We start from the raw sequence: 13,059 nt of genomic DNA, 5'->3' as shown, positions 1-13,059 counted from the left end.
TTCTGGAAAATGTTCCATGTGCACTTGAGAAGAATGTGTATCCTGCTATTTTTGGGTGTAGAATTCTGTAGATGTCTGTTAGGTCCATTTGTTCTAGTGTGTTGTTCAGTGCCTCTGTGTCCTTACTTATTTTTTGTCTGGTGGATCTGTCCTTTGGAGTGAGTGGTGTGTTGAAGTCTCCTAGAATGAATGCATTACATTCCATTTCCTCCTTTAATTCTGTTAGTATTTGTTTCACATATGTTAGTGCTCCTGGGTTGGGTGCATATATATTTATGATGGTTATATCATCTTGCTGGAGTGACCGCTTTATCATTATGTAATGTCCTTCTTTATCTCTTGTTGCTTTCTTTGTTTTGAAGTCTATTTTGTCTGATACAAGTACTGCAACACGTGCTTTTTTCTCCCTATTGTTTGCATGAAATATCTTTTTCCATCCCTTCACTTTTATATAGTCTGTGTATGTCTTTGGGCTTGAGGTGAGTTTCTTGTAAGCAGCATATAGATGGGTCTTGGTTTTTTATCGATTCTATTACTCTGTGTCTTTTGATTGGTGCATTCAGTCATTTAAGGTGATTATTGAAAGATATGTACTTATTGCCATTACAGGCTTTGGATTCGTGGTTACCAAAGGTTCTTTTACTATCTAATCGTCTAACTTAACTCTCTTATTAAGCTGTTATAAACACAGTCTGATAATTCTTTATTTCTCTCCCTTTTTATTCTTCCTCCTCCATTCTTTGTATGTTAGGTGTTTTATTCTGTACTCTTTTGTGTTCGCTTTGACTGCTTTTATGAGTAGTTGACTTTATTTTTTGCCTTTAGTGAGTATTTGGTTAGTCTGCTTTCTTTGCTGTGATTTAATTTTCTCTGGTGACATCTATTTAGTCTTACAATTGCTTACATCTAGAGCATTCTCTTAAAATATCCTGTAGAGGTGGTTTGTGGGAGGCAAATTCCCTCAACTTTTGCTTGTCTGGGAATTGTTTAATCCCTCATTCAAATTTAAATGATAATCATGCTGGATACAGTATTGTTGGTTCAAGGCCCTTGTGTTTCATTGCATTAAATATATCATGCCATTCTCTTCTGGCTTGTAGGGTTTCTATTGAGAAGTCTGATGATAGCCTGATGGGTTTTCCTTTGTAGGTGATCTTTTTTTTCCTCTCTGGCTGCTTTTAGTACTCTGTCCTTGTCTTTGCTCTTTGCCATATTAATTATTATATGTCTTGATGTTGTCTTCCTTGGGTCCCTTGTGTTGGGAGTTCTGTGTGCTTCTATGGTATGAGAGACTATTTCCTCTCCCAGCTTTGGGAAGTTTTCAGCAGTTATTTCTTCAAAAACATTTTCTATCCCTTTTTCTCTCTCTTTTTCTTTTGGTACCCCTATAATGCAAATAATATTCCATTTGGATTGGTCACACAGTTCTCTTAATATTCTTTCATTCCTGGAGATCATTTTATCTCTCTCTGCCTCAGCTTCTCTGTATTCCTGTTCTCTGATTTCTGTTCCATTAACAGACTATTACACTTTATCCAGTCTGCTCTTAAGTCCTTCCAGAGATTGTTTCATTTCTGTTATTTCCCTCCGGACTTCATCCCTTAGCTCCTGCATATTTCTCTCCAGGTCCATCAGCCTGGTTATGACCTTTATTTTGAATTATTTTTCAGCAAGATTGGTTATATCTATCTCCTCAGGCTCTCTCTCTGGGTTTGTCTGAGTGATTCTTGACTGAACCAGATTCTTCTGACTTTTCATGGTGATAGAGATTGTTGTAGGCAGGTGGTTCATGTGACAGCTGAAGAACAAAGGCCCGTCCTGCTTGCTGGTTGCCTTGCTCTTCTCCACTTTCTGTGTCGGTTACCCGCAGGTAAGGAGCAGTCTCTGGGATAATCTCCTGAGCTGCCGTGGGCGGGGCAGCCCTCGGATAGCCCAGAGCCCTGCAGGAGTGGCAGATGCATAGGGTGTGTTCTCCTGCTAGAAAGGCACCCCTTTGTGCCTTCCGAACCTTGCTCCGGCTTCCCCTGTCAGTGCTAGGCAGCTGCGCACTGGTGACAGCCTCTGGGTCTGTTGTGGTTAGCTGTGTGCTGGGAGGAGACTCTGTGTGGTTGCTGTGGGCGGGACTGCTCTCCAGCTGCTCCGCCACTGTGGCTGGTCAGCCGGTTTGCTTGTAGCACCGGCCGGGGAGAATGATTAGCTGGCTGCTTATCACTGTGAGGGTCTTTGGGGCTGGGTTATCCCCCAGAGGGTTGGGGTACCTGACATTCCTTAGGATTTTGAGCCTGCTGGGCTGAGTGTGCCTGGATGATTTGTCCAACTGTTAAGCCCTTGTCCCTTTAAGACTTTTAAAAAGCACCCTCTTTTCTTTGTGCCAGGGGAGACGGCCGTGGGGTCCCACTCGCAGTCTCCATCTCGGATTTTACTCTTCCGTTTCTCTAATATCCAGTACACCATGCAATGTGTGTCTGTGCTCCCAGTGAAGACCACTGGGGCTGGCTATTTAGCAGCCCTGTGCTTCTGCTCCCTACCCACTCTTGACTCTTTTCCTCCTGCCAGTGAGCTGGTGTGTGGGGAGTCCTCAGGTCCTGCCGGGTCGTGGCTTGTATCTTACCCTTTTCGTGAGATGTGGAGTTATTGCAGATGTAGATGTAGCCTGGCTGTTGTACTGTCCTATCTTCTGGTCTCTCTTTTAGGCGTAGTTGTATTTGTTGTATTTTTTCGGAGGAGATTTCCACCACCCTACTCACGCTGCCATCTTGAGACTCCCACCCTTTACATGTGTTTTCCTCTTATTTTTAAAGCCATTTTTACATTCGTTGTCTTTTAATTATAGTGTTTACTTCTTCACTTACATAGTGTAATTGCAGATGTATTTGGGTTCCATTTGTCTCAGAAGTTGCCCAACTTTTTGTGTAAAGGCCCAGAAAGTAAATATTTTAGGCTTTGTGTGCATCTCATCTCTGTACAGCTATTCAATTTTAGTACAAAAGCAGTCATAGCCAACATGTAAATAAATGAGCATGGCTGTGTCCTAATAAAACTTTATTTACAAAAACAGGCAGTGGGCTGAATTTGGCTACTGGTGCTGTAGTTTGCCAATTGCTGTCCTATTTTGATATTTGTTTTCTATTCTATTTAATATATTTTTTTCTCCTCTTTCTTGCTTTTTGGCCTGTTAAAAAAAAATTCTATTAGCTGAGAAGTAATACCCTACTCTGCTATTCTTTTGTGGTTATCATTTATGATTATAAAATAGAGATTATATCCTTGACCTCTTAACTTCCAATAATAATTGGTAATTTTACCTTCTTGAAAATGCAGCATTAGAATACTACCACCTTCTATCTTATATGCCTTCATATGCCATTTGTGTGTAACTTTTTACTACAGGAATTAAAAGTCTTACATTAAGGAAATTTTTTTATTGTGGAATATACACTATGGAAAAATTAAAAGTCAAAAAATAGAGGAAATATAAATCAGTAAGAAATGAAGTATGTTATTTCAGCAATTTTTAGTATTTTGCTAGTTTTGTTTAAAGCAATTCCCTGGCATCACGTTAGTATGTCCGTAGATACTTATGTATGTATCTCTAACAGCTAAGGACTTAAAAATAATATTATTACTCACCTAATAAAATAAACTATAATTTGAAAAATATTTTCTCATATCTAATTGAGCTCATTTGTTCAAATCAGGTTTATGAATTATTCTTCTACATTCTTAATATTTTCATATAGCATTATTTAGTTTTATTAAATACACTTACTTTTTCTTTGATACTTTTTCCTGGACCATTTTTCTTCTGTTTTAAAAACACCTTTTAAATATTCCTTTTAATGTAGATTTTCTGATGATGAATTCTCAATTTTTGTTAGTGGTCATATCTTTAGTTTATCTTTACTGAAAGAACTTTTTTATTATGGACAATTTCAAATATATATAAAATTTGCTCAAAAGTTACAAACTTAATATCATGCACTTCCATGTTGCGGTCACTGAACTTCAACAGTTATTAAGTTATGGCCATTCTTGTTTCACCTCTATTACTGAATTGTTATGAAGCAAATGTCAGATTTACAAACATTACATTTCATCCTTAAGCATGTCATAGAAGATAAGGGCTTTTTAAAAAACAATAACCATAGTATGTTATCTAAAAATACAGGATTGGTTCCTTAATATCAACAAATAATCCAGTCATTGCTCAGTTTTCCTTGTTTGTCACCCAGAGACACAGTGCATGTGGTTGATATTCTCCAGTCAGGATCCCAGCAAGATTTATACACTATGTTTAGTTGATGTGTTTTTGAGTCTCATTATCTGTAGATACTCTATCCCCTCCTTAACTTTTGTTTTTGTTGAAGAAGTCAGATTATTTTTCTGTAGATGGTCACACATTCTGGAATGTGCTAATTGCATATCCATAGTTTTATTCAGCATTTGTCTATATTACCTATAAGTCATTTAAATCTAGCAGCGTGGTCAAATTCAGTTCAGTATTTTGACAAGAATACTTCTTAGATGGTGCTATGTATTTCCATTTGAGGCTTATAATATCTGGTTATATCTATTTTGTGATGGTAGTAGCCATTGATGGTCATCCCCTAGATCCATTGTTTCATTACTGGTTTTACTTTCATTATATTTTTGCTGGGTGTAAAATTACAATTGATAGATTTTTTTTAAGTCTGGTTTTGTTGTTTTGAGCAGTTTTAGGTTATAACAAAATTGAGAGGAAGGTGCAGAGATTTCCCAAACCTGCCCCTCATGTGTATAGCCTCCTCCATTATCAGCATCATTCACCAGAATGGAAATTTTTTACCAAGAATGAACTTAACATTGATAAATCGGAATCACTCAAAGTCATAATTTACCTTGGGGTTCACTCTTGGTGTTGTACATTCTTTGGGGTGGATAAATGTATAGTGACATGTATCTTTATATTATAATGCGGAGTATTTTCACTGACTGAAGAACACTTTGTGCTCTGTTTTATTATTGTCTCCATATTTTTGCCTTCTCCAGAATGTCATATATAGTTGTGATCATACAATATGATTAGCCTTTTCAAATTGGCTTCTTTCACTTAGTAATATGCATTTAAGATTCCTCCATGTCTTCACAGCTTGATAGCTCATTTCTTTTTACTGTTGAATAATATCCCATTGTCTGGATATACCGCAGTTTATTTAACCATTTACCTGCTAAAGAACATCTTGGCAATTTCAGCTTTGGTAATTACGAATAACACTGCTATAAACATCTGAACGTTTTTGTGTAGACATGTTTTCAGCACCTTTGGGTAGATACCAAGGAATGTGATTGCTGGATTGTAGGGTAAAAGTATGTTTAGTTTTGTAAGAAATTATGAAACTGTCTTCCAAAGGGCTATATATATATCATTTTGCATTTCCACCAGCAATGAATGAGAATTCCTTTTGCTCCACATCCTTGCAAGTAATTGGCTTTATTAGTGTTCCAGAATTTGGCCATTCTAAATAGGTATGTAGTGTATCCTGTTTTAATTTACATTTCCCTGTGATATATAATGTGGAGCATCTTTTCATATGTGTATTTGCCATCTGTATATATATGATGTGATGTCAATATCTTGAATCCTTTTTTAAGTTAGGTTGTTTGTTTTCTTATTGTTGAGTTTTAAGAGTTCTTTGCATATTTGGGATAACAGTCCTTTCTTAGATATGCCTTTTGCAAATAGTTTCTCAGTCTGTGGCTTGTCTTTGCATTTTCTTGACATTGTCTTTCACAAAGCAGAAATTTTTAATTTTAATGAAGTCCAGCTTATTAATGATTTTTTTCATAGATCATGTCTTTTGTGTTGTAGCTAAAAAGGCATCACCATACTCAAGCTCATCTAGGTGTTCTCCTTTGTTATCTTCTAGAAGTTTTAGAGTTTTGCATTTTACTAGATTAAAAAAAAATTCTTTGAAGATCATTCCATTGTTTACTGTTGAGATATTAGCTATTAGTGTAATTATTGCTCCTTTGAAGGTAACATTTGATGGTGGTAAGGGTTTAGCTGCTTTTCAGATTTTTTTCCTGATTTTTCAGCAGATTTTCTATGATGTGACTAGGTATAGGTGTCTTTTTATTTGTTTTTTTAGAGTTTGTTGGGCTACTTAGATCTCTGACTTGATATCTTTTGTTTGTTTTGGAAAATTCCCCGTCATTATCCCTCAAATATTTCTTCTGACTCATTCTTTCTTTCTTTCTCTCTTTACACATGTGTTAGACCTCTTTTGCTTTGTCCTTTGACTGTTATTTCTCTTCTCTGTTTTCTGTTCTTTTGGTTTTCTGGATAGATTCTTACCTTTCTTCCGGTTTACACTTCTCATTACACTGTATCAAATCTGCTGTTAAACCCCATACATTGAGATACTAATTTTGTTATTGTATATTTCAGATACAGAATTTGTAAATTTTTTTCAAATTTGTTGTGCTTTCCTCCACTTGTTTTTAACAAGATGGATATGTTATTATTTCTTTTTCATTTACTCTTTTTTAATTCAAGTATAGTTGATATACAATATATATTGGTTTCAAATGTACAACATAGTGATGCAAGAGATAAATACATTATTAAATCCTCACCCCAACTAGTGTAGTTATTATCTGTGAACATAAAAAGATGTTATATAACTATTGACTTTATTCTCTATGCTGTACTTCCATCCCCATGACTAATTTATATTATATGATTGAGATTTTGTGCCTCTTTATCCCCTTCACCTATTTCACTTATCCACCCTAACCTCTTCTCCATGGTAACCACTAGTCACTTTGTTGTGTCTGTGAGTCTGTTGCTGTTTGTTCATTATGTTTTGTTTTGTTTTTAGATTCCATTTACCTCTTCTAGATGCCCCTAAGGAAAAAGCTGCCCTACATATCTGACTCACTTCTCTGGATATCCTTCTCTTGGATCTTGGCCCACTGATTCTTAACTGCCTGTTTAGTTGGCCTGATGCCATTTAGTCATCCCTCTGCCCAATCTTTTTCCAGTTTTTCTCATTGGGAAGTTTTTGTATCAGTTTACTATTACTTGAAATAGAACCTATTTTTTGTTGTTACACTTACCCATTGAGATATTAATATTTCTTTTTGTATTAATTTCTTTTAGATTATCAAGTCACTACCCTTGTAGTTTAGTATACTAAAAAGCACAGAGATGTTTACAGGAGCAGAAAAAAGTTACAATTCTATCAGTGAGAGGCAGTTACTATCAGTAGTTCCTTTATTTTTTATTTTATTTTATTTTTTATTTTGTTGTTATTAATCTACAATTACATGCAGAACATTATGTTTACTAGGCTCCCCCCTTCACCAAGTCCCCCTCAAAATCCCCATTACAGTCACTATCCATCAGCATAGTAAGATGCTATAGAGTCATTACTTGTCTTCTCTGTGTTGTACAGTCCTCCCCATGCCCCCCCCCACATTATACATGCTAATTATAATGCCCCCTTTCTTTTTCCCCACCCTTATCCCTCCCTTCCCACCCATCCTCCCCAGTCCCTTTCCCTTTGATAACTGTTAGTCCATTCTTGGGTTCTGTGATTCTGCTGCAGTTTTGTTCCTTCAGTTTTTCTTTGTTCTTGTACTCCACATATGAGTGAAATCATTTGGTACTTGTTTTTCTCTGCCTGGCTTATTTCACTGAGTATAATACCCTCTAGCTCCATCCATGCTGTTGGAAATGGTAGGATTGGCTGAGTAATATTCCATTGTGTATATATACCACATCTTCTTTATCCATTCATCTACTGATGGACACTTGGGTTGCTTCCATTTCTTGGCTATTGTAAATAGTGCTGCGATAAACATAGGGGTGCATATGTCTTTTTCAAACTGAAGTGCTGCATTCTTAGGGTAAATTCCTAGAAGTGGAATTCCTGGGTCAAATGGTATTTCTATTTTGAGCTTTTTGAGGAACCTCCATACTGCTTTCCACAATGGTTGAACTAATTTATATTCCCAACAGCAGTGTAGGAGGGTTCCCCTTTCTCCACAACCTCTCCAACATTTGTTGTTGTTTATCTTTTGGATGGTGGTGTTCCTTTTTGTTAAAAGAGCTGATTTTTGTGGGAATGGGGTTAGGGAAGAGTTGGGACATAGGCTTAGTTTGGATATTCTGAGTTTGAGGTGGTTAAAATACCTAAGTAGAGTTATGCTTGATGCATGTATATATTAAGCAGATAGTTTGATATAAGAACAGTGTGGAGATCTAGATTTGGACATTGAAAGTAGAGTTAGTTGAACCTATCAAAGTAAATGGGAGGGCAAGGGTGGTTGTAGGCTGTTGCACTGTTAAGAGTGGCACAGACTATGAAGTGACAGGGTAGTTATGGGAGAGGTAAGACAGAACTTACCTTTTGTAGTGTTGTCTCAGAAAGCCCCATATTTTATATTTGTAGGTTATGTGTCTATGGGAAAAATTTTTTATTCCATATTTAATGGTTGATTTTTCTAAAACATAAAATCCTATATGCTAAATAATAGTTATATAAAACACAGTATTCTAGTATAAAATGCTTACTAATACTTTAGATTTATCACAAAATAGAGTAAACTGTGAAGTTCAGAATCTCAGACTTGCTAGTAATTATATATTAAGTTTTCTGCAAATGACTATCATCAATCTCTTGTTCTGTTAAATGTGCATAAGAATGAAATCACAGTGTTGAATAATAAAACTTATGTAAAGTACACCAAGGAAGTATTAAAGATAAATGACTTTCATACTGAATTAGTTTACTAGTGAGAGAGGGTGGGAGGGAAAGAGAAAAGGGAAGAGAGTACAAGAAGCATTCTTATACTTTATGTTCAAATAAGCATTGTTACTAAAGATAAAGTAGTAGTGACTTCATTTAAGTTTCTTTAGTGATATAAATTATTTCAGCTCTATATCACACTAGTTCTCTAAGTAGATGTACACAGAGGATATTTTAAGAAAGGCTCAAAATTCCTGACTACATACATATTTCTTAAAAATATATATATAATAATATATATACTAATACATAATGTGTATAATTCAATATTTTTTAAATATATAGCTTGAATTACCTTTTGTTTCTATCATTTTAATTGTATTTTGATAACTTTACTGTGTGTTTGGTCATTAAATGAGCTTTTATATGGAAATTTGATTTAACAGAGCTACAATAGAGGAAGCATACTCCCGGTCAATGACAAAACTAGCAAAATCTGCAAGCAATTATTCTCAACTTGGGTGAGTTTATTTCTTTGAAAACCTTTTTCAGTGTTGATTTAGGCAAAGTTCTTGAGAATATTTGGTTCCCATTGAGGGTATAATAGTTTGTAAATATATTGCTATCTAATGTGTGTATTAAAAATGTGTCTATATGAGTATATTCTTGACTTAATAGAAAATATAATTGAACTTGCTGAATTAGTTAATGCTGTCAAAGTAAATGAAACTTTATTTCCCTTTTATTAAACTATATAGTCATGCAGTAGTGTAATTTTGAGATGATAAATATTGTATTATGCATGTTATTCTAGTTTTCTGTAAGTATTTAAATTTTGTTGCAGTGATCTTTAAAAACTCACTAACTTTATTGACATGATCAAAATGTATTAAAATGTCTCATGATTTTATAGACTATCATTAAGTCATCATCTTAAAAATTTATATTAAGGAAATGTATTCTTTGATTACTAATAATAAGAATATATTTAAAATGAGATGTGATCATAAACCGTAACAGCTCTGGAAAGAATAATTATATAATTTCAACTGTAACAACTGTAAGGAATATTTAATCTGATATAATTATCTAAAATTTGGAGAAAAGTCACATTTTAACCAAGATGTTAAAATAATTAGAATAATATTTATAAGGATTTCTACAGTGATAGGGAGGGAAGTATTCTTCTCTGAGGTTGTGATGAATCTGTGAATCCCTTGAAATTTATGTCAAAATTTTATGTATTAATTCATATTTTTGATGAAGAGGATCTATACCAGTTATCAGATTCACATATGGTTCTGTGATCAAACTGGTTTAAGAAAGACTATTTTTTGAAGTATTCTCCAGCATGGTTGAATAAATTTAAATGAGTCTTCCTAATTTGTGCCTGGATATAGAGGATTTGGACTCAGTTCATCCTCAGGATAGTGACATTATATAGGTGCTAAAAGCCACAGCCAAGGGGATCTTCAGCATTTGGGAAGGTTGGGGAGATGCCACCTTTTTTTTTCACCTAGAAGAGAGTGGGGACTCGTAGTTGACTTTTCTTTTTTTCCCTTTCATTTGTTTCCATTTATTTTTTCCCTCCACTCCCAGGATACAGCTTCATTCTTTCTTCTTTTTTCCATCTCTTTCCTTTTCTGACAGCCTTCTGTTTCTAAAGCTTCCATGTAGACATGACTCTTCTGAAACATAATTTCTTTATTGACCATAATAGAAGGGGCAGAAAGTAACTGGAATAGTGGAAGCTAACTTTAAACAATTGGCCACACTTTTATTGAGGATATATTTTTATTTTTAAGTTAATAGATGGGAGATAGAAAAAATATGGATTGACTTCAACTGTGTTTCCTGAGAATAAAGTTAATGACACTTCTACTTTGGAATGTGACATAATAAATGTCACATAAATAACAATAGGTGGTTTTTGTGTATGTATTTTAGTGTCATTAGTTAAGATCATACATATTTTAAGTAATATTGTTTTATCGAGGCATATTTAGGTAAGAAATTTAATTTTATCTTTCTGTATTTAGTTGCATGAAAACATTTTGGATTTGTCAGGTTTTTTTTCTTAGTGCTTATATATTAATGTGTATTACTTATTCAGAAAAAAAAATATATATCAAACTCTAAAAATGTATGATATTTGAAACTCCTTAAAGAAATCTATATTTAGAGAAATATCATGTTAAACCCCTTTTCAATGTGAAAAATCCTTTCGTAAAGTAAAGGGACACTCCCATCTTACCTGCTTTGTGAAGTCTAGACTATTACATATCAGGTTTACATGAAGTGATGAACATGTATTTTGGTGCAGTAGTGAGTGGATCCTTTTTGGGTACCTTACTCTTCTCTTGAAAAATTCCGTGTAACTAGTTGTCAGATTTAGTGATTAAATTTTAAAGTGTAAGGTGAGATTTAATCAGAACTGTCCTAGTCTAGGTATTTTAATTATCCTGTTTGAACTTCTTTATTATTATTATTCACAATTTAAAAAAATTGAAGTATAGTTGATATATAGTATTATATTGGGTTCAGGTGTACAACCTGGTGATTTGACAGTTACAAACATTACAAAATGCTCACCATGGTAAGTGTATTTACCATCTGTCATGAACTTATTATTGCTTAAAATGATCATTGCCAGTTAGCTTTCCTACTAGGTAAAAAATGTAATAATTGGCAGAGAGTACATATTAGGATAAGTAATTTCTTTTCCTACCCTCTTGCTTCAGTGATCATTGCTGCTATTTATTTTGTTTTTTAGAAGGTTTATCATAGAACAAAGCAAGTGTTATTGAAAATATCTGTTGAGGAAGTAACTGAGGAAAGCATAGGCTAAAATTACCCTTATATCATTCTGTGCTGACCAGATTAGATTAAACTAACCATTGGTATCTTAAGTATTACCTAAGAGAATAAATGTTGTAATTCTTGGAAGACTTGAACCTACCGAAAATACTAAATTCTCATTATTAAGAAAGTGATAGGAAAGTATGTCATACACCCTGTACCATGTAGTAAAAACAGGACTCTCTTAGTGTTTGTTGAAGTACATAGATAGTAAACAAGGTTTCAGGAACAGTTCTAAATAATTCTTACAATTGTGATGAAGACACAAAAAATGTGCAAATTTAACTTATGCATGTTTCAATTTAGAATAACTTTTATTTTTGATGAGGCATTCTAAGTGGAGAACTAAATAGTCTAAAATTGAAATTTGATAATAAGTTAATGGTTAATAATAGTGATTAGAAAGGTTTCTGATATAAGTCTGACCAAATAAACTCAGAAAATGATATGATATAATTAAGGGAGGGCCATGGTCAGACTTTGGTAAGTAGTTGACTCATTTTTGTGTACCTAAGGTCCAAAAATATTTTAAATAATAAACCAAAGATTAAAAACCCAAGGTCAGTGTGTCAGTCATTTCATTTATGATTTATTTTAATTTCATCTATTTAAAATTATTGAATATAACCTTATTATTTCCACTGGTTGTATTTTAGACTCTTAAACTTTTTCTCTTTTAGAAAATTATTCCCATGTTTTCTCTTCCTTAGAACATTTGCTCCAGTATGGGATGTGTTCAAAACATCTACAGAGAAATTAGCAAATTGTCACTTGGATCTTGTTAGAAAATTACAAGAATTAATAAAGGAAGTTCAGAAGTATGGAGAAGAGCAAGTAAAATCTCATAAAAAGGTATCAATTTTTTCTTGCTTAACGATTGATTGGTCAGATGTTGAGTGCTTTACATTTCAGTCATTTTGATGAATCATTTCATACCAAACAGACTAAAGAAGAAGTTGCAGGAACTCTGGAAGCTGTTCAGACCATTCAGAGCATAACTCAGGCCCTCCAGAAATCCAAGGAAAATTACAATGCCAAGTGTGTAGAACAGGAACGTTTGAAAAAGGAAGGAGCTACACAAAGAGAAATAGAAAAGGTAATAGTAATAAAAAATAATACCTCTGTGGTTTCAAAGCACTTTCAAGTAGAATACTACATTTAATCTTCAGACACTCAAGAATGATCTCATATTAAAGGTGAAGACACTGTGCCTCTGAGTGTTAGTGATAACTAAGTGAAACAGAAGTTTTGCCAGATATGTTGTATATGCTAAATAGGTGAGCAAATAGATAAAAAGGAATGATTTTTTTTTATGTCATTGACACATTTGCAGGATGCTTTTATAATACGATAAGTGATGAGATACTCCTTGCTATAAGATTTAACTGAGGTAAAAAACTTTTGAAGTAAGACTTTGGTATATTCAGAAAGGCATAGATACTTAAAAATAAGCTTTAAAATATATGTT

General features: G+C 34.0%; 1 protein-coding gene across 2 annotated transcripts in view; it reads left to right on the top strand.

The window, feature by feature from the left end:
* The window catches only part of FCHO2 (FCH and mu domain containing endocytic adaptor 2), a 123,841-nt gene that overhangs the window by 22,085 nt on the left and 88,697 nt on the right, over positions 1-13,059 (top strand). For both annotated transcript variants that reach the window (XM_073235168.1, XM_073235172.1), the window contains exons 3-5: positions 9,179-9,253; positions 12,302-12,443; positions 12,535-12,687. In XM_073235168.1, the coding sequence (XP_073091269.1) occupies positions 9,179-9,253; positions 12,302-12,443; positions 12,535-12,687 (370 nt within the window). The remainder of the gene's footprint in view (positions 1-9,178; positions 9,254-12,301; positions 12,444-12,534; positions 12,688-13,059) is intronic.

The sequence above is a fragment of the Manis javanica genome, chromosome 1 (assembly GCF_040802235.1).
Source record: "Manis javanica isolate MJ-LG chromosome 1, MJ_LKY, whole genome shotgun sequence".
NCBI lineage: Eukaryota > Metazoa > Chordata > Mammalia > Pholidota > Manidae > Manis > Manis javanica.
The sequence above is the reverse complement of the archived record's forward strand: the minus strand, read 5'-3'. Positions and strand labels throughout refer to the sequence as shown.